General features: G+C 39.7%; 3 protein-coding genes across 5 annotated transcripts; 2 read left to right on the top strand and 1 right to left on the bottom strand.

Moving 5' to 3' along the window:
• The first annotated feature begins 480 nt into the window (after positions 1–480).
• Positions 481–5,265, top strand: LOC124633440 (oocyte zinc finger protein XlCOF6.1-like). Of its 2 annotated transcripts, XM_047168664.1 has the most exons (8): positions 481–695; positions 785–1,103; positions 1,193–1,447; positions 2,344–2,542; positions 2,669–2,758; positions 3,703–3,849; positions 4,260–4,447; positions 4,507–5,265. In XM_047168664.1, exons 1-7 carry the CDS (start codon positions 573–575, stop codon positions 4,396–4,398), a joined length of 1,272 nt encoding a protein of 423 aa, XP_047024620.1. In that variant the 5' UTR covers positions 481–572; the 3' UTR covers positions 4,399–4,447; positions 4,507–5,265. The 2 variants fall into 2 exon arrangements, with proteins under 2 accessions (XP_047024620.1, XP_047024619.1); XM_047168663.1 differs by having other exon boundaries at positions 4,260–5,265.
• LOC124633114 (coiled-coil domain-containing protein 40) lies at positions 5,254–13,531 on the bottom strand. Its single transcript, XM_047168211.1, has 19 exons — positions 13,361–13,531; positions 12,992–13,104; positions 12,586–12,724; positions 12,122–12,208; positions 11,665–11,797; positions 10,753–10,910; positions 10,487–10,600; positions 10,222–10,352; positions 9,842–9,984; positions 9,571–9,671; positions 9,303–9,485; positions 8,796–9,041; positions 8,443–8,611; positions 7,951–8,159; positions 7,414–7,533; positions 6,897–6,992; positions 6,535–6,738; positions 6,020–6,178; positions 5,254–5,727 (listed from the first exon to the last, which is right to left on the bottom strand). Exons 1-19 carry the CDS (start codon positions 13,529–13,531, stop codon positions 5,362–5,364), a joined length of 3,042 nt encoding a protein of 1,013 aa, XP_047024167.1. The 3' UTR covers positions 5,254–5,361.
• LOC124633439 (intraflagellar transport protein 56) lies at positions 12,690–20,856 on the top strand. Of its 2 annotated transcripts, none has more exons than XM_047168661.1 (12): positions 12,690–12,750; positions 13,936–14,067; positions 14,470–14,653; positions 15,008–15,063; positions 15,159–15,334; positions 15,776–15,922; positions 16,154–16,277; positions 16,481–16,660; positions 17,192–17,389; positions 17,726–17,881; positions 18,251–18,357; positions 20,536–20,856. In XM_047168661.1, exons 2-12 carry the CDS (start codon positions 14,059–14,061, stop codon positions 20,738–20,740), a joined length of 1,542 nt encoding a protein of 513 aa, XP_047024617.1. In that variant the 5' UTR covers positions 12,690–12,750; positions 13,936–14,058; the 3' UTR covers positions 20,741–20,856. The 2 variants fall into 2 exon arrangements, with proteins under 2 accessions (XP_047024617.1, XP_047024616.1); XM_047168660.1 differs by lacking the exon at positions 12,690–12,750 and adding an exon at positions 13,729–13,825.
• The last annotated feature ends 173 nt before the right edge of the window (positions 20,857–21,029 follow it).

Below are 21,029 nucleotides of genomic sequence, written 5' to 3'. Positions count from 1 at the left end.
TTATTATAGTAAAGACTGTTTTGTCCTGCTTCCTAATAAACTCCCAGACTGTTTTTATAAAAGCAACCTTGGTTATTCGTAGAAAGAATTGCAAACAATTACATTTAAGGTCGCTACACACAGCGGGCGCGGCGCGGCGGGACGGTACGGCGACGCGACACTGAACAGTTGTAATGTACTAGATATTACGGACGACGTCACACAGAGCCGTCCCGCGCGGCGCGACGGTAACTGTCGCGCCACGCCGCCGTCGCGCCGAGCGGGAATACAAGTCACGTATAGAACACACACGAATACAGGCGGGACGGGACGTGATCGCACCCGCAGTGTGACCGATGCCGCCGCGCCCCGTCACGCCACGCCCGCTGTGTGACCTTTATCCATCCACTGTTTTATGCAGTAATAGCAAAGGCCAGAAAGCTAGATCCACAATATAAAAAAAAATTGCTTTCACGTGTCAACTGTCAGTGTCAGAACTATCAAGTTAGTTGTCAATTTGTCATAAGTTTTGAATTCAGGATCATGAATTTCTGTGTTTCACAGGGTTTAGTTTATTAATATAATGCAATAAAATGGATCTGTGTAGAGTCTGTCTTGCAGGCGGATCGCAGAAAGATATATTTAAGTTAGAAAGTAATAAAACTGTTGATGAAAGAAGTTTTGTTGACGTTTTCATGTTTTGTTTGAACATTGAGGTAAACAAGAGACTATTGCCATTGAAAGCCACGCTCTTTAACACTACAATACTTAATTTCTAAAGCAATGTGTTTTTCTCTGTCTCTAGGTTGATCAGGATTCTAAAATAAGTACAAAACTATGTACAAAATGTTATGATAAAATATGGTCATTCCATGATTTCAAATGTTTAGCTCTAAGAAGCGATGTTTACTTGAAGTCTATACAAGAATCAAATGGTGTCAAAAATGAGATTTTCTTACGTGATGATGATATTAAAAATGAGCAGCAGTCTGTTAGTGATGATTCTATGGATGCAACTGTTAAAGATGAACCAAAGGACGGATTTGATGGTGATACCGATGACGAATTCCTAAGTGTTATCAAAAGAATAAAATACGAATATAAGGAAGATACTGTAGAGAAGAGTAAGTCACTGTTCTTTTATTGTAAGTACTTACATTTCGATAAAAACTCCAATATCCAAAAACCTAACCATTAAATAATTTCCTTATAGAACCACCAAGAAAACGAAAACGGGCTGCCAAAACTCCCAAAACCAAAAGTAAGGTGACAAAACGAATTTGCGAGGAATGTGGGAAGGCTGTGAAAGACCTTAAGGCTCATGCGATCCAGCACCTGCCTGCTGCAAGTCGGAAACGTGTTCCTTGCAAACTGTGTGACAAAGCGTTTTCCACTTACAGCGCACGCTATAGACATACTAAAATAAAACATTTAGGTACTAAACAACAATGCCCGTTGTGTAATAAAGGTTGGTAGTGGTTTAGAAATTCTATTTCATAAAAAAATACACTATCATTTATAAATATTGTAAATCAAAAGAAGCTGAAAATCGATCTCAGTGGCGTGCACTTGGAGAGGCCTATGTCCAGCAGTGGACTGCGATAGGCTGATGATGATGTGATGTGTAAATCAAAACAATATTCAATGGGTTTGTGTAAAACATTTTTGCTGTCTGAAAGTGGTGTAGCAAAGTGCATGGATTAGTTTTGTCCATACAGACATTTAAGTGAGTGTAACTTTGTTACTTCCAGTAAGTCTGACACCAGTCTATTATATTCCACAAGGGATATTGGGTTGCCCGGATAACTGGATTGAGGAGGTCAGATAGTAAGTCGCTTCTTGTAAAGGACTGGTACTCAGCTGAATCCGGTCAGACTGGAAGCCGACCCCAACATAGTTGGTAAAAGGCTCGGAGGATGATGATAGACTTTGCTACTTCCACTAAACTGTTCTAAGTTCTGAGTAAGTCTCATGCTGAAACCGAATAGTCTGTTCTATTCACCTGAGACTGGCACAGTAGACTGCAATACATGATGACACAAAGCCATAAAAAATATTCTAGCCACTTACAATATTGGTTGTGGTGCTCTCGAGTATGAGGGTGTCTCGAGTATATCTTAGAAGATATACTTAGAAAGTACATACCTTCTTAGAAAAGTTGAAAGTCGCACACCATCATACTCCTTCACCTTATTGATAACCCCCAATGAAGACCCCCATTGAGCAAGTGTGGTGTTTAATGCTTAATCCTTCTCTTTGTGAGACGAGGTCTGTGCCCAGCACTGTAACAGTTACAATTTGAAAAAACTACAGTCATGTCTAGCAAATAATGCTTATCCTGACTAAAACTCTTTCCTCTTGTAGTTGTAGCCCACTTAAAGCAGCACCATCGTTTGATGCACAACCGTGATTCCCTGCCCTACGGCTGTGTGTCCTGCGGTGGTCGGTTCATCTCCAAGTCTAACCTGGAACTGCACATGACTTCGCACACTAAGGACTACGCCTTCCCTTGTGATTTGTGTGATAAGAAGTTCAATACTAAGAGTCGAATGATGTTGCATAAGTGAGTTTGTATTGTAAATAATGTTAATGTTATTTTTTTAACTACAAAACAATATTTTAGATAGATTATGCTTTATTGTACACCAAGAAACTACATTTATAATTATAATTTTACTATTCATTTCAGACGACAAGTACACGACAAAGAGAAATCGCACCTTTGTCAGTTATGTTCAAAGAGCTTCTTCAAGAAATATCATCTGCAAATACATTTAAGGTATATAGTTATAAAATACAATTACTATTATACTTAGTTTTACCATAACGCAAAATATAAACATACTTCTATTCTCTCCACCCGGAATTGAATTCCAAAACTAATAGGAATGCTTTGTACAGACTAAGCACTTTTACTCACATTAGGAAGGCGACGGATCGCGGTCGCGGATCTACCGTAGCGGGCACTGTGGACATTCCTACAACCCTAATTTACTTGTGATGTCACAATTATTTCTTCTTTTTATATTCTCCCTGTGTACTCCCCTTATATACTAGCTCTATGTACTCCCCTTATATACTAGCTCTATGTACTCCCCTTATATACTAGCTCTATGTACTCCCCTTATATACTAGCCCTATGTACTCCCCTTATATACTAGCTCTATGTACTCCCCTTATATACTAACTCTATCTATGTACTCCCCTTATATACTAGCTCTATGTACTCCCCTTATATACTAGCTCTATGTACTCCCCTTATATACTAGCTCTATGTACTCCCCTTATATACTAGCTCTATGTACTCCCCTTATATACTAGCTCTATGTACTCCCCTTATATACTAGCTCTATGTACTCCCCTTATATACTTGCCCTATGTACTCCCCTTATATACTAGCTCTATGTACTCCCCTTATATACTAGCTCTATGTACTCCCCTTATATACTAGCTCTATGTACTCCCCTTATATACTAGCTCTATGTACTCCCCTTATATACTAGCTCTATGTACTCCCCTTATATACTAGCTCTATGTACTCCCCTTATATACTAGCTCTATGTACTCCCCTTATATACTAGCTCTATGTACTCCCCTTATATACTAGCTCTATGTACTCCCCTTATATACTAGCCCTATGTACCTCCTGTCACACACCTATAGGACACTGACCTATCATTCCTCTACACGCAGTTTTAACATTGATTTCTTCCAACAACCCAGGAGTCACTCAAAAGAGAAGCCGTACGCGTGTCCAGAGTGCGGCAAGTGCTTCTCCACCACGTCGATCCTGAAGAGTCACCGGCTCATACACGAGGAGGGGAAGAACCACGCCTGCACGCTGTGTGAAATGACCTTCAAGAAGAAGAGGTTTGTTTTTTATGTAAAAATTTATAAGAATTGTGTTTTGTACAGCCTTACAGATAATATAGACAGCGAGAAAAACAAACTTCGCGCTTCACTATGTAATAAGTGATTTCATAATTACAAGCATATCTTATAACTCCTTCGCTGCGGGATAAAGCGACGATCAAAAACAATTTAAAAGGGGATTTATTTTTAAAACTCGCCTGCAGTTTCACCTACGTCCTGTGAGAACCGCTTTCCGCACATGGACAAAAAGCCTATATTTTATTCTGAGGCTGCCAAGTTTCATCAAAATCAATCCAATAATTACATCATTTTTACGTGAAAGAGATACAAACATCAATCTATCCATACATACAAACTTTTGCATTTACATTAATTACAGGATAATCAGATGACATTTTCTTCCCCAGCTACCTGACCATCCACATGATAAGTCATACGAAAGTGAAACGCTACCCTTGCAAGTACTGCGGCATCAAATTCGGTCGCTCCGACCACCGCAAGCGTCACGAGTACACTGCACACGAGAAGAACTTCATCAGTCCATGATACTAGACCACGGAGAACAAAATGACGAACAGAGATGTCATAACCGAAAATCTCCTAAGAGAATCATCATCCTCCGAGCCTTTTTCCCAATCATGTTGGGGTCGGCTTATCTCCTAAGAGAATAGGGACGCCTAAATGCGGGTGTTCGGAGAATAAGGAACGTTACTGGCTACGCCTTCTATGGAACCCGCCCATTTTGTATAAAAGCAAAAGTCGTTGGCAGATGTGTCAAGGAACCTGAACACCTCGTTACTTGGAACTACTTGGAACTGTTGGTTTCGGTTTCGCCCACTGTATTTATGTTCTTGTACGTGTGTGTATTTGACCTAGAAGACGCCTGACCTATCTGCCTGATGGCATCTCCGTTCATCTTTCCTTCTTCCGTGTAAGTACTAGATACTTTGTGCTCAAACATTTTTAAAGGAATACCTACGGACATTTAGATTTGGAAAATTATAAAATGGATGTTGTATTTTCTGGTAAGGTTAATCTTCATGAATGAAGGTTGCTTGTTATGTATGTTAGTTTAAATTTTATTATTAAAATTCTATCTAAATAATTATTATTCAAGAATTGGCAATTGTTTTGGCGTATTTATAAATGTTATTTTCATATGTGGTGGAGAATATTGAGAGCAGAAAAGGAAAACAGTATCGTGGTTTTAGGACAATTCTTTTTTAATATTGGCCAGTAATGTCCATTTTTGTAATTTCAGACACATACATAGGTATTGTCTCGTGAGCGAATTTCTTTTTGTTACCTACATAAAAAATATATAAGTTACATTAAAAATATTTTTTGTTAAATCACTGAACATGTCCATTTAAAATATTATTGTAAATAATTAGATAAATGTTAAGTTCAACACAAACTCGTTTTAATCAATAAAATCCAAAACACACACTTATACACGCAAATATTATAGCAAAAAGGCACACAGTTCTTCAAGATCTTCAACGACACTCATTTCGTTTCTTCCATTACATCTAGAAGGCCCAATTCATGTTTAGCTTGTTCTAAGAGTTCCTCATTCGTGAAGTCTAGATCCTTATGCATAAGGTGACAGTCTTCAGGCATCGACAGTTCGGGCGACTCATCGGGAGTATGTACATTCAGAGTATTGAAGATCGATTCTAGTCTGTCCTCATGGTGGGGGTATTCGTTCTGTAGTACTCCTACGAGGAAACGTAGGCGTTCGTTCAGGAACCGTGCCTGGGCGTGGTCGGCGAGCACGTTGTCCTTGGGACGTCGAGAGCGGACGGAGCGACGCTTGATGGCAGTGGTAAGCTCACTGTTGAACCGTTGGGCGCGAACGACGCGTTCTAGAAGCTGTAAGTTATTGTTAGTTTGTTATCAGAATTTTACATATTACATCAACTATTTTGTTGACCTTGCGTCCAGTTTGAAAATACGATTACATGCCTGAGGATATGTTTGCGTTACTGCAGGTTTTATTAAGTGCATGCATGTATACACCACGTACACACCATTTCCCATACAGTGAAAAATATATTATCTTACCACGTATGTACACGCGTGTTTGCTAAGATCCCCAAAATATTGTAGGTAAATAAACCTGGAAGGCATTTCATCTTTGGTTCGAGCTATAAGTGATACCTACATGGTGTTTAGTCCTATCAGTGGCGCGAGTCTCCCTGATGAGGTCAGCGACCTTTTCCTCAAGGTGGACATTCTGTGCGCTAGTCTCCGCAAGCTCCTTGTCCAAACGCTCCTGGTCCTTCATCAGCTGCTCCATCTCGGCCTTCGAGTCCGCTAACTCCTACAATTTACGTTTCATTTTGGGAGGTTCCACTTATATGCAGGAGTGATTTGATTTGATGACGTCAGAAGCAATGAAACGAAGAGTAAGACATATGCATCGCCTAAATGTAGTGTAATGGCAAGAGGATGACGAACTTAGGCATATAGCTGGACCCAAAGTCAGACAGTTCATGTAACAAGCAGGACTTGAAGGAACCTCGCCCAGCTAGATTCTCCTGAGACTCCTTAATCCGGCAGTAATAAATAAGACCGTAACGATATTAGGATAATGGGCAGAACGGCGTTGAAGTAGGTATAGCTGGATACCTATTTTTTGAAAATGACCACCATTTTAGAAGACCATGTAATGTGTACCTTAGTGACCCTAGTAAGGTCAGCCTTAGCGAGCCTCAGTTTGTGATTGTAAGTGGTTTGCGAGGTGCCCACTGCAGTGCCGTGGGTCTTCTCCACGGCGGCGGCGGCTCTCGTCTTGTCCATCGCCGTGTCTCTTCGCGTCACGTACAGAGCCAAGTCTTCAGCTAGCTTCTCACTTGTACGCCGAAGTTGTTCACGACGAACCTACATTTGAAATGTCGTTTTTGAGTATCCAAGACGGAAAGAGAAAAGCGGGTAGAACCACGGAGCAAGTATTGATTATACGCTTTAAATGGTCATTACAGATTTAAGAAACCATACGTATATCTAGCTAGATTCTAAGGATTTCACAGCAATCATACCTCCATTCTATGTATTTCACTCTTCATCAGTCCTATTTCGCCAACGGCTGACTTGGCAGACTTCATATTTTTCTTCAGCTCCACCGCTAATATTCCCTGAAAAAGAAGTCGATTAGAGATCTACCTTCTTTTCGAATGAGTTGCAAGATTAATCATGTAACAAGTCCTATTGTTAGAATTTTCCTAAATTTGCCTGATGGCCTCTAACGTGGAATTATAACAAACGACTGCTGCCGAGTAGCTTTCGGAGACGCCCGCTTTACGTGCCTCCCCCTCTCAGGCACGAGGATGTAATACCACCATCTACCAAGATTGGGGCTGCTTTTTGAAAGTTTCTAAAACTCACAAAGCGATTTCGGCACGACCCGGGAATCACACTAGATTCCTCGTTCACAGCAGCAGTCACGCTATGCGACTACTAAACCAATAAAGTCAAAGACAGTAGAAGTTATAGGTACCATAGGTACACATAATATTGATATAAACTAAATACTGATGATGATGACTAGGTACTAACCTTTCTTTGCCATATGAGAGCTTCCCTCTGAACTCGATCCAGTTCCTGGGTGAGGTTCATCTTGTCTTTATCCAACTCCTCAATTTCATCCTCCAGTTGAATTATTTCCGTTTCTGCATCCTGCACAAAAACCATCATATCTCAGCGTAAACTCACGGTTTAATTTTTAACCAAGTAAAAATTTTGCAGCAGTCCGCTGTGGCCTACCCTTGGTGTAGGCAATAAACAACACACGTGGGCAACTAAAGCAGCTTCTGTTTCAGGCAATAAGGACTGTAGAACTGTAGATTATTCATATTAAATAAAATAAAGTATTTCGGACATAACATAGCTTCGACAACAATACAGAATAAACCGTCAGTCAAACCGGCAGAAAGATCAATTAAAGTAGAAGCACAGATTACTATAATAGTTATTTGGTAGAAGCTTTTTTAAATCTATTGCTCTTTCAACAAGATAAAAAGTGTGAGCAATAGATTTATTTTAATTGACCTTTCTGCAACTGACGGTTAGACCCTCAATTCCCATTGCACTAACCTTCAAGTTAGCAGCATACTCATGTGAGATGGAGAGGTTGGTCCGCTGGGCGCCCTGGTTGCGCTCCGTGGCATCCTTGCGCGTGTGCTCCAGCACCTGCAGGCGCCCGCGCAGAGTGCGCAAGGATCGCTCCACGTGACTGCGCTCTAGGGCAACTGCCTCCGAATCCGCTTGTATGCGCATTATTTTCTGATCGCATATTTGGATCTCTGTAGAAAAAACGTGATGATGTTGGATTCCGGAGTTATAAAGTATAGGTGATCGCCTATCCCTAGTTTTTCTTCCCATTACAGGTTCTAAAGGAACTCTAAAAACTATAAAAATAATTAAGCAGCCTACAAGCTACCGAAGGTTCCGCTATAATTAAATCTTCGCTATAATTAGGCTTAGCATAAAATGTATTTTAAATACCTTTTTTTTCTCAACTGCTAAGACAACATAAGTGCCTAAATCCAGGACAATTATAAAAATCAAGTCCTACTAGTTACTAACGTTTAGCAATAAGGTTTATCTCCGACACCATGAGATGGTGGTGGTCTGCCAGCTTGACGACGTGTCCCTGTTGTCGCAGCCACTCATGCTGCATCACCTCGGTGCGCTCGCGGAGGCACTTGATCTGCTTCTCCAGACTTTCGATGCGACGCTCTTGAGGAGATTTCATCTAAGGATTTTTATGAACTTTGTTAGTTAAAAGGATATTCTCAAGAACCTATTTGATGTTTTTAGAGTCTGTGTTTTACTAGAGATCACGATTCTATGCAAACCCTAGATTTCTACAGAGCTAGTTTTATCTTCGGGATGTTGTTAAATTCAAGAATATGTATTATAATAATTTTGCAGCTCACATCGAAAATCTCCTTCAAAGTGATATACTTCTTCATGATAATATCGAGCTCCCTCTGCTTCCTGGTCTGGATGGACATCTGATGGCTATGTTCGTCCTGCAGCGCATCAATCTCTTTCTCCTTCTCCTTCACCATGGCCTGGCTCTCTTCCAGCACTATTTTGTTCTTGGCTTGACGGTTCCGCATTATCTCTATGTCTAACATTATGTGCGCATGTTGGTTCTCCATTGACATAAGGGATATCTCCTGTGAAAACAATATGGGCATGTAGAAATATACCACATAAACTGTTGATTGATGATGTACTCAGCACTTTGTGGCTCGCAGATGGTAAATTATAGACTATGGTAGAAGAAAAAATGCTGAGTCGATCAAAAATAAAATTGAGAGGCAGTAGTTTGACGAAATCTAAAATGAATGGATCTTGAATGAACTGTTAACAATAAAATAGATTGAAAATTGAATTGTTAAATATGACTGCTTTTTCACCATGTATATTTAGTATACCTGCTTCCTGGACATCTCCCTCATCTTCCGAATGCCATTGGCCATGCTTTCCACAGCCTTATCGTTGAGCAAACAGTCCTGCAGGTTTAGAAGTATCTCGTTCTCAAGCTTCAGTTTATATTCAGCCTTTCTGTCCAACTCCTTCCCAGTGCTCTTCAGAATATTGCGCATTGATTGATTCTCCTGCGAAAATTGAAAAATATAATTATAATCATGTTTTTCGTGTCTTCGGTAACTAATACTTAAGGCGTCAATAATAAATACTTACGGCTCTGATCATTTCATGATCCCTCTCAGTCATTTCGATAGACTCCGTCAGCTGATTAATCTGAGCCTCCAAGGTCTGACGTTTTGCATCTTCGGTTTCGTCTGTGAATTGCGAACAAAGCTTGAGAAAGGGATTATGTTGTGAATAAGGTTGGGATCCATAATTGACCGTTTTCTTCAAGATACAAAAGTAACAAGTATTCGTAAATAAATTAAGGAGATATGTACCGTGTACTTAAATAGGATTCCTATTTTTTTTATAATGTACTCACGCAATTTCATAGCATGCTCGATATCGTAGTTGATTTTGTCCCTGTTCATGGCGATCTCCTTTCCCCTGTTCATCTCCTCCATCAATACCTTCTTAGTGATGTCCATAGAGTTCAGTAACGTCCGGTAGTTATCTTGTAGAGTTCTGTGAATTTTTATGTTATTTTCAAAACCCGTTTTCATATAAATTTCCATACCCTTATTTGCAAAACGAGGTCACGATTCTAATACAGATCATACCTATCTTTCTTTTTCTTAGCTACCATTTTTTTTATCTCGCTGGCAATAAACAAAAAAAAATGATTTCATGTTTCCAAAATAATGTTCTTTCCTGATGATCTCCCTAAAGATATCTCTTTCTTCATAGGTACCGTATACTTACTTGTAATCATCTCTGACGGAATCATACACCTTATCTCTCTGCGTGATGTTGACGATGACAGAGTTCCACAAGCTGACCAGACGACGCTTGTCCAGCTCCAAGTCTTCCAGTTCAGCTGCGTATGCTGTCACCTTGTGGATTTAAAGAAAGCTGGTTAGAATTAAATTTAAACACTGGCACTAAAATGTTGTAAGGGCTAGAAATGTCACTCTGATCGCATCATGCCTACAGGCCTCAATAGATTCAGAAGATATGTTTTTTTTACCCTATCGTTAACTTTCTCCATTTCCGAGTTCTTGATTTCGAGCTGCTTCTTGAACATCTCCAGCTTCGACTCCAGCTTCCAGACCTCATTGCTCAGGCTGAACAGGAACATGTCCTGAAAGAATTAATTTAATTCAGGACAATCTTTTATTCGAAACACACAACCTCAGGTCTTTAGTCTTTTTTTTTCATTTTCATAAAACACTTATCTTAAAAAAATGGTTTTTAAGCGTAATTGCTACTTTTATGTATTTAAAACTATCATACCAGCCGTCTCTTCTCAGCAGCAAGCGCTTGCTTCTCCATTCTCATCTTGTCCGACATGCGCTGGCTGACGGTGAGATCTGACTCCGTCTCGTCGCGCCACGCCGACAGTTGGTGGCAGAGCGCGTTCAAAGCTTCCATTTCTTCTGTCGTCTCACGTTCTGTAGTACAAATATATATTTTTAATAAATTGGAATGCCTTAACGAGCAACTAAGTTCTAAGAACGTAACTAGTTATAAGATTCTTTTGTACCTAGTTAGTTCGCAATAAAGATTTTGAATTTGATATTTTATTGCATGGAACACTTGTGTTTCTTAGGTCTAATTTGTATGGCGCCCTGAGTGGGCATAGCAATTTGGAGCACAAAACATTGTCCATTCCATTCATGATGTGACGGGAGGAGGGGATTTGGATGCTTGTTCGATTACTAGCTACTTCTGCTGGTATTGAGAAGTTACTAGAGCGTATTCTTCCGTATCTTCGCAGATCAAAGTTTGTGTGAAAATGCAAAATCAATAAAAGTCCATGGACTTTGATGTCTATTATTTAACCATTCATTTTTATGGTTCCGTACCACACGTAAAGGGTAAAACGCTACCCTATTGTTTTCGCTCCTTTGTCCGTCCGTTCGTCCGTCTGTCACCAGGCTGTACATATATCATGGACCGTGATAGTTAGAGAGTTGAAATTTTCACAGATGATGTATTTCTGTTGCTGCTATAACAAAAAATACTGAAAACTAGATTTAAATAAATATTTTGGGAGCTCCCATACAACAAACGTGATTTTTCGTCCGTTTTATAAATTATGGAACCCTTCGGAACCCTTCGTGCGCGAGTCCGACTCGCACTTGGCCGGTTTTTTTTCATTATTTGTGAACGTGCAATTGAAGGCCCGCAAAAATAAATACATACCTCTAGTCATATCTTCTTCCAGTTTAGCCTTAGCTCTCTTATATTTCTCGTTCGACTCTTTCGCGCGCTTCTCGGCTGCCTCGCGTTCCATGGTGCGCTGCGCTAGCGTGGCTTCATATTCTTCTATTAGCACCTACAAACATAGGTACAATTAATTCAATCATCACTCTCTTTCAACAATGACAATCATTAAAATGGTTGTCGAGAGAAACTACTAAATAAATTGCAAGAGTCTTTCCAGGTCAGCGGATAGGCACACTCATAAATCAGGGGGCACGATGACATTACTAGACAGATTATAAATCACACCTAAGCTCAAACATCCATATTTTGTTTAATCTATATTCGTAACTCGCTGACCTTTAGTTTAAGCAGCTGAAGCATAAATATGTATAACAGATTAATGAGCGCGCCGTAAATATGTTAATTAAATTAATATAGTTGTAATTACACTTACCCTTTGCGCGTTCGTGTCATGGTCGCTGCGGTAGATGGACTCTAGATCCTTGTCATACTCTTGCTTGCTTAGCTTTAGTTCTTCACGCTAGGAAATACACAAGTAAAATAAGTAGGTAAGTATCATCAATATCTTGACTTTTAATACACGAAATGGTAAAAACTTGATGCTTGCACCAAGTAGATTCCCGATTTCCAAGCTTTGGAAGCTTTCCTACATAAAACCAGCAAAGAATATAACAGAATATTTTTACTTCTGCATCATCATCCACCGAACATTTTCCCAACTATGTTAGGGTCGGCTTCCAGTCTAACCGGATTCATCTGAGTACCAGTGCTTTACATTTTTACTTCAGCATATAAGTACAAATACATCTAAAGTGAGCTCTACAGGTTCACATCTTATAATGTTATGATAAATAGTATACAAAGTTATGGACTAAGTTAGTCGTAATATAAGCTTACCAGATTAAGTATCTCCTCCTCAGCAATAGCGTTCTCTTTGATGAGGAACTGCTTGAGCGTCTCCTGGAACTTCTGCATGAGTGGGTGCGACGCCTCCAGCACTGCAGGCATCGCGCCGATCTCACGCTGGTTGCGCCATCTACATAATTTGTATGAAATTATAATGTAAGTGGTTATGAAACTTAAATATATGTAGACGCAAAAATACCATTAAATATACTCAGACTGCTCAATCGTTAATGAGCATTAAGGTGTTTTTTGGAAGAGGGCACTAACTCCCAACTGCCGATAGCACGTGCATTCCAAATGGTACCTTACCGTAGTCATCTTCTATTTAAAGTCTTTTCATAAGTTGAGAAAACATGATTATCCCTGGTATACAAACTCCTTAAATAAGACAACTTACTGGTCAAAAGCCTCCTTGCCAGCCTTATGGCATCGGCACTGGTTGACAGGGCAGCTGCAGCACAGACAGACTCCATCCTCGAACCCAGGGTACTCGCATTCGCAAGCTGGATCCTGAAACACAAACAAAAGTATTTATATATTTGTACGTTGATTGATCGATAACTTATTATTTTTTTACCCAGATACCAATTTTTTTATGATGAATAGCGCATTCGATATTGAATTTGCTTCTCTGGCTCCCAGTTATTGAATTAAATCATCTTGTTGTACCTTAAATATGCTGTTTCCTGACCTTTTTTGAGCACTATATTTCCGCAAGTTGGAAATACCCACTTGAAAAATGCATAAAAAATTAAACAAAACTAACATGAGGGTAGATCATCTTCTCACTCTTGTACAAGAGGCATGTCTGCTCGTGGATGACGATGTCGTGGTCATCCCGAGGACACTCGCAGTTGATGCTGAGGGTTGACTCCTCAGTCGTACTGTCCTCCGTACAAATGCAGGGCATTGAACCCCCTGACTTGGGTTCCGACATTTTAACTAAATTCTTATACCTTCAAATTATAAAAATTCAAAGTATTTTTAATCCACCAAATAAATCACAAATTCCAAAAAAAATTGTCAATGAGCAAACTTTGTTTGTTGCTAGACAACCGTTTTTTTGTTTGAATTGATATTTTATGGCTGGCTACAAGACGGGTAATCGAAACTGCTTTTGCGATGGGATGCGATGCGTTGCCATAGCAACGTTTTGTCAACAAAAGCGCGGGACGTAACGAAGTAAACAAGATATTTAATTCAATTCTGAAAATTCAATACGTTAACAATGGTAAGCAGTTCTATTATTACGAATTCAATTAGGTACCTAAAGTGGTCAAAAAAAGTTTAGGTATCCACATTTTATATTTGTTAGTAACTAATGCCCTGTTACGTTTGTAGATTCTGTCCCGATCGAAGCCAGCTGGCGAGAATCGTACAAATACAGGCAGCAGTTCTGCTAAGAAAAGTTTCCCGGAGCTAGAAGACTTTATACTGAAAAGAGACTATGTTGGTGCTCTTACTATGCTGGAGGTAACTTTCTGGTATTTACATTCATGATTAATTTCTTAAGACGCAAAGTAATTCTTTAAGTTGCCATGATGCTAAGAGTCCATTCCTATTTGAAGCCCCCATAATTACTCTTTTATATACTCCCTTATATTCTAACCCTGTATCCACTTTTATGTAGATACTACCCTATACGTCTACATGTATGTAGGTACTCCCTTATGTGCCCTCCTTGCAGATACCCATATTTACTCCTCCTGTATACTCCCCCATGGATGCGAGAAGCTGAAAATCGATCTCAGTGGCGTGCACTTGGAGAGGCCTATGTCCAGCAGTGGACTGCGATAGGCTGATGATGATGATGATACTCCCCCATAAACTCCTCCCTTTTGTACTATACTTCTTTAATGAAAACCCTTCTTTTAGTTCCTAAAACACGAAGGTAACGTGGATGTATGGCCAGATGTCTGGGGTGCATGGTGCTGGTTCCACCTGGGCGAGTACCGGCGCGCGCTAGACGCGTACTTACGTGTGCGCACCAGAGAAAAACTAGATGCGCGAGTGGCTGATAATATCGCTATGGATATAGCTGTGTGCTACTTTTATTTAGGTTTGTTGTTGTATTATTCAGTTTTATAGGAACTGTTAAGACTTTCCTCTATGTATTTTTATAGATATAAATCTATCACATCTGATTATCATGACAATATCATAAGAAACAAATCATCAAAAAGAAAAAAAACATAATAACATAAAGAAACAAAACACTGTTCTCTTACGCAAAAGTAAAGGCATCGTAGTCAAGTAAGGACAAATATTATTTTTAAAAGCGAGGATGTATTTTTTAGCTTTTAACTTTTTTTCAATTTTTACTTTTTTGAAGTCTGCCTTGATAAGATTTAGATACGTTGCGACTGTTGATTTTCATTGGTCCTGCAAATGTTCTGACAACAATAATTTTCAGGAATGTACCAGGAATCACAAGAAGCAGTTGAGGAAGCCCCAAAGTGTTCCTTAAAGGTAAACAGAAGAAAACAAAATTAATTAATCAAATTAATAACGTAATATTAAACAATTAAGCGACACCTCTATTAACCATCCAATTTCCTCCTTAGACCCGACTCCTATTCCACCTAGCTCACAAGCTAGGAGATGAGGAATCTTTGATGCATGCGCACGCAACTCTTCGCGATGTCCCCGAAGACCAGCTATGTTTAGCATCAGTTCACTACCTGAGAGCTCATTATCAGGAGGCTATCGATGTTTATAAGAAGCTGTTGTTGGAGAGGCGGTAAGTAGGGATATTGCAAAGTTATAAAATTTACAGTCCTCTCAGAAACTTTCCTGGTTTAAATTGTTAATTTTCCAAAAGTGGGTCCAAAGAGGTTCGTTAAGGGGTTCGCAGAAATTAAAAAAAAAATCTGGTGGAACTTTTAACCATTCTTCTTTGACGCATATGACGCTTGCAGATACAAAAGATTTGACAGAGACGATATGGATTGGATTAAGATGTTGTCTGCTATTGATAGGTAATTTAATGAATATAGATCATGCGTAGGTAGACCAATTTTTGTACATCATACTGTATTTAGGGTACCTGTACTTTACCGTTTTCGTTAGTGTAGCAATATTTCATGTAGTTTTTTAATCTTGCCATTTTCATCGTGTATTTATTGGCAAATATATTTCAGTGTTTAACCAACTAAAATATATGAATGCTCTTTTCTCTCAGCACATACATGGCTTTGAACGTTTACGTAGCTCTGTGCTACTATAAGCTTGACTATTATGATGTATCTCAAGAGGTACTCGGCGTATACCTAGCCCAGCACCCAACCTCTACCGTTGCTGGGAACTTGAAGGCTTGCAATTTGTTCAGGTAAGAGGAGAACAATTGACATATTAACTTTTATCCCCATCATTGAGAGGCTGCGTATCACATCGTCATCATCTTCCTAGGTTCCTACCCTTATTCAAATTTTATTTGGGGTCCTCCTTCCATATTCTTCTATTTGCCATCATCTCACAAGTACCGACCACACTACGTACTAATATTTTGCTAAGAAAGACCTCCATTTAGTGTAGCTATAAGTTCGTATCATATTTGTAGATTGTACAACGGCATAGCAGCTGAAAACGAACTGAAACAAATGACCTCGGATCAGCACACATTTGGACAAGATTTGGTCAAACATAACTTAGTTGTGTTCAGAAATGGTGAAGGAGCACTAAAGGTAAAAACCTATGTGGCCCCTTATTTGTAAGATTCGCATTTACCATATTGTGCGCACTATTTAAAAACTCCCGTCTTCTTTTCCTGCGTCAAAAATAAATCTGGTTGACATAATATCAGCCTTCTCTGGTTTTGAAAGAAGTGTCTGTTTTTTAGGAATTTGTACCTATATTTGGCGAGAAATATACAAAATTATTATTTCAGGTGCTACCTGAGCTTGTAGACGTGGTTCCCGAAGCCCGGCTGAACTTGGCGGGCTATAGACTTCGCAACCGAGAGCCTCTGGAAGCCAGGACCCTACTGGAACCTCTGCAGCCCACCTCACCGCTACACTACATCTTGAGAGCTGTGGTCGCTGTCAGGCTTTATAATGAGACTGGGGATGTGAGTCAGTAACCATGTAGTAAGGAAATACTTAGGTCTAAATACGAGTATATACCTATGCACTTTATAAATCTTCAAACAGCTCGCGATAAGATAGACTTATCTCTTTAATATCGCTTTTTCTTGCGTTCCAACAATTTTGGTTTAATCATGACAATAAATCATTTTAACTATGCCCAAACTCGTGCTGAACAAACTTGTCTTCTATGTATTTTGATAAAGTTAGGAGGAATGATGCTCTGCTATAGTTCGGCCATTCAGAGAATGCGTTCCTGACACGTCGCGATTGAACTGACGACGTAATAACATTCATTGATTATTGATATAATAATGTTGTTTTAATGCTCCTCAATTGTTAAAACGGTAAACAACCAGCAAAAATATTTTTATCGTAACTGCAACGCCATTGCAAAGTTACGTCGTCAGTTTAATCGCGACGTGTCAGGAACGCATTCTCTGAATGGCCGAACTATAGCTCTTTTTCTAGGTTTTCTGCTAACAAGTGACGGTTTGGAAATTTTTCTTCGACAGGATGAACAACTAAAACTGGCCCAGCAAAGTTTCCACCTAGTAGGCAGTTCGGCTTCAGAATGCGACACTATCCCGGGCCGTCAGTGCATGGCTTCCTCCTACTTCCTAGCAGGACATTATGAGGAAGTGCTGGTCTATCTCAACTCAATCAAGAGCTTCTTCGTCAATGATGATACTTTCAACTTCAATTATGCTCAGGTAAATAAATATGATTTTACAGAAGATGGTGATGGTTTCGTTGCGTTATGTTTGAGGATTTAAGAATTTTAAGAAACATAAAAAAATACATCCTGTGTTCTATGGTGTATTCAATCTCTTTTTACAGCACACTTTTCAAATGCTATAAGCCAAGATAAAATGCATCTTCTTCACTACTGCATTAGCTACTTTTGATGCCTTTTTCAAAATTCTGTCTGGATCATGGTTTTACACGCGTTCCAAAATATGCTAAACAAAAAAAGGCTTAGTTAAAATGCTCCTCAAAGCTACGAGTAAACTTTTAGTGCCATCAGTTGTAAGTTTTATAACCTGCAGGCTAAAGTAGCGACGGGTTTCTACCGCGAGGCAGAAGAGAGCCTGCTGACGATACAAGACGAGAGCATCCGCAGCTCCTTCACGTTCCTCGCGTGTCTCTGTAGGTGTCACGTCATGAACAAAGACGCACAACTCGCATGGGAACTCTGTGTAAAGGTAACAAAACTAGGATAATCGGCTCCCCAAAAACTCCCCAAAAAGAAGGAGACTGTCAAATTGGCAACTTGTTTTTTGTTTCTTCTAATTAGCTTTTTCTAGATCTGAGTTCTTCAGTAGCCTTCCCTATACCAAAAATCGAATGGATACAAAACCCCTCGCTGTTTTATGCAAGCTGCTCTAAAAGACCCAAACGACAAAGATTAGTGCAGAAAAATTGGTGCTTGCTTAATAATCGTCTTATTAGAGGATACACCAAAGCAGTTTTTATTACAATTAATAAATAACTTGAATAGCAAAGATCTACTCTGTAACAGATATTAGTCATTTTTACTTAAGATCCTTATGTATTCCATCTGTGATTGACAGTCAGCGGGCACTCCCGACAGCTTCGCGTTGCTGCAACTGGTCGCTAACGATAGCTATCGCATGGGACAGTTCCTAGTCGCTGCCAAGGCTTTCCACATGCTCGACAGGTGAGCTCAATAGATATACCTGTCTCGATTACCTATATGTAAATGGATTGCTGCTTAGTTCCATGTAATCATATTGCTTAACAAAAAAAATAGTTTTTGTGAATTAAAGATACGAAGATAAGGAGGACCTACCCTGTAAAGTAAAATCAATGTAAAGACATAGTTTCCCAGCATTAGTATCTCGTAGTAGTAACCTCACATTAGACATTGTCTTTGTACCATCAAACTTTTATTATCTTACTGATAGGTTCCTGTTTGACCTTAAGTATTTTGATCTTAAGCATTTTCGCATCCACAACTAATACGAAAACAAAGGCACAAACGAAATGTATCCATATTAGGGCTTTCAATACCGGTATTACGGGATCCCGTAATACCGTGATCACGGATATATTTTGGTCTTTTTTCAATACCGCTATTGACGAGCCAATACCGTGATTACGGTATTACAATCTTTTTATAATTATTGTGGTTTGTTGTAATAAGTAGCAGGAAGTTGTATTAAATAAGATAAATAACTACGTATTCGTAAGATGTATGTACTGGTAATATTATTCTCACACTTTACACGTGTGTTAAGCGCCAACTTTTATCTCCAGCATACCTCAACCTTTCTTAAACAACTGATTCCTTAATCGGTCGAGCGAGCCAAACGATGTTATTGTTTTGTTAGTCAGTAGTAAAGAGACATCTCATCACTATATAGGATGTATCGCCAATCTACTTGGCAACGCTGCAGGGACTCCAGAACAGACCAGATTTCAACGTAGTCAAAGGCCTTCTCATAGTCCACAAATGCTAGACACAGTTGAAGTTGAAGAACAGGACGACAACAGTCCTACCTACACCACGTCTCTGGAGTTCTTCCTTCAAACGGGACATCGTTAAAAGCTTCTGGAGCTCCCCCAGTACAGGCTTACCTCCTGCTTTTAATAGCTCTGTTGTAATGCCATCCTCGCCAGGAGCTTTTCCATTTTTGAGCTATCTCAGAGCGATCTCGATTTCGCCACTGCTGACTTCTGGCAGGTCTTCGGTGAAATGGCGTGTTAATGTGGCTCTAGAATCCTCATTTCCGGGATCAGGTCGAGATGCATGCGATGCGTATAGCTGGCCATAGAAGTTTTCCACTTCCGAAAGGACTGCCGGCACCGAAGAAATGACTTCTCCACTTGTTGTGGTCAGCTTCGTCAAGTGGCTTCTTCCAAGAGATTGTACGAACACCTTTGACCCCCGATTCAGCTTAATTGCTCTTTCAATGTCAAGATTACTGGAGCACCGGAGGTCGCGTCGTACGTGCTTGTTGATCTCTTGGTTTAGAGCCCGCTTAGCTGACGAAGTGACAGGCGAGTTTTCACGTCGTTTCTTCATAAGCCCTAATGTCTCTTCCGAAAGCTTTGATTTCTTGCCCTTACGCTGCCTGTTACAGAATCTCGAACCTTCCTCCCTGAGGATCCGAACCACATATTCGTGGTTCTGGTTAACGTCTGTTGTGATTTCCACGGCGGCAAATCGGTTCCCCAAATTTGACTGGAACGTTTCAGATCCTGAAATGGTTTGGAGCAGTGTTGGTCGGAGCTTGGCCTTCATCAGACGGAAACGTTCGGCCTTGAAGTTGATATTCAGAGAGCCTCAGACAAGTCGGTAATCGCTACCGGTATTAAACCTATTGATCACGGAGACGTTTCTATGTGCTTCTTGTTCATTGTCATGATGAAGTCAATCTTATTTTTAGTCATAGTGTCGGGGCTATGATTGGATGCTTTTTTGAAACTAAAGGATTGTGTTTTAAAAGTTTTAATCGATCTAAAATCAAACTCCGATATCGAATTAGACGAATTCGATTTGACAATATTAAAAAATATTTACAACAGCCTTTCTGTAGTCATGTAGTCAAAGTAACTGTATTAGTTTGTAAACGGGATGCCAATTTACTAAAAGTGGATATTGCGCTAAAATGTATGTTGACGAAGTTAGATGGTCAAGCTAATGACGTAAGCCAAAATCTTGCAAAAGCACTTCGAAGACGCATAAAGGAGCGACGACTTTTAATATCTAGAGTATTGCAATATTTGCATGGCCGACAATACCGTGATCACGTGATCACGGTATTGAAATTTTTAATACCGGTATTGAAAAAATCCGGTATTTGAAAGCCCTAATCCATATTATATGCGTCAGGTTGGACGGTGGCCCAGAGATGTGGGAAGGTCTTCGCGGAGCCGTCTGTGGCTGTGCACAGGCTGCTGCAGCAAACAAACCCAATGCTGCTACAGACCTGAGGGATGCCCTCGCACTCCTCAAGGGACCAAGGTCTCACACGAGGGCAGATAACATCGTAAGGACCATCACTAAGTGGGCCCAGCAGAATCGCATCCCTGTGTGATCGGAGACCAAGGCTTGCAGTGTAGCGTAGCCTTGCAAGTAGTGTAGCAATGTATTGAACATTGTCTGTAGGTAAGAGATATGTTTTCAAGTTTAGTAAAGTTATTTAAACTTTCAGTTTTTTTTTTCATTAGAGAATTGGAATGTCTTTTATCTAGTCGTGTTTATCAAGTGACCTACCTGATCATATAGAAAAATCAAAACTTTTAAGTAGAAAAGTAAATTATTGACCAACTTATTATCCAAGAATCAGCGTAATGACATAAACCATTACTTGATCTAATTTAATC

This window comes from Helicoverpa zea, chromosome 9 (assembly GCF_022581195.2).
Source record: "Helicoverpa zea isolate HzStark_Cry1AcR chromosome 9, ilHelZeax1.1, whole genome shotgun sequence".
Classification (NCBI taxonomy): domain Eukaryota; kingdom Metazoa; phylum Arthropoda; class Insecta; order Lepidoptera; family Noctuidae; genus Helicoverpa; species Helicoverpa zea.
The sequence above is the reverse complement of the archived record's forward strand: the minus strand, read 5'-3'. Positions and strand labels throughout refer to the sequence as shown.

What these genes read in the sequence shown, in the direction of transcription:
- LOC124633440 (XM_047168664.1), top strand. Translation starts at nt 573, where the DNA reads ATGGATCTGTGTAGAGTCTGTCTTGCAGGCGGATCGCAGAAAGATATA. An exon ending in GGAAGATACTGTAGAGAAGA is followed by an intron (nt 1,104 to 1,192) that starts GTAAGTCACTGT and finishes ATTTCCTTATAG; the next exon opens with AACCACCAAGAAAACGAAAA. An exon ending in ATGCCCGTTGTGTAATAAAG is followed by an intron (nt 1,448 to 2,343) that starts GTTGGTAGTGGT and finishes TTCCTCTTGTAG; the next exon opens with TTGTAGCCCACTTAAAGCAG.
- LOC124633439 (XM_047168660.1), top strand. An exon ending in AAGGCTTGCAATTTGTTCAG is followed by an intron (nt 15,923 to 16,153) that starts GTAAGAGGAGAA and finishes TCATATTTGTAG; the next exon opens with ATTGTACAACGGCATAGCAG. An exon ending in ATGGTGAAGGAGCACTAAAG is followed by an intron (nt 16,278 to 16,480) that starts GTAAAAACCTAT and finishes TTATTATTTCAG; the next exon opens with GTGCTACCTGAGCTTGTAGA.
- LOC124633114 (XM_047168211.1), bottom strand. Translation starts at nt 13,531, where the DNA reads ATGTCGGAACCCAAGTCAGGGGGTTCAATGCCCTGCATTTGTACGGAG. An exon ending in ATCATGAAATGATCAGAGCC is followed by an intron (nt 9,486 to 9,570) that starts GTAAGTATTTAT and finishes CAATTTTCGCAG; the next exon opens with GAGAATCAATCAATGCGCAA. An exon ending in GATAAACCTTATTGCTAAAC is followed by an intron (nt 8,160 to 8,442) that starts GTTAGTAACTAG and finishes TTTTTTCTACAG; the next exon opens with AGATCCAAATATGCGATCAG.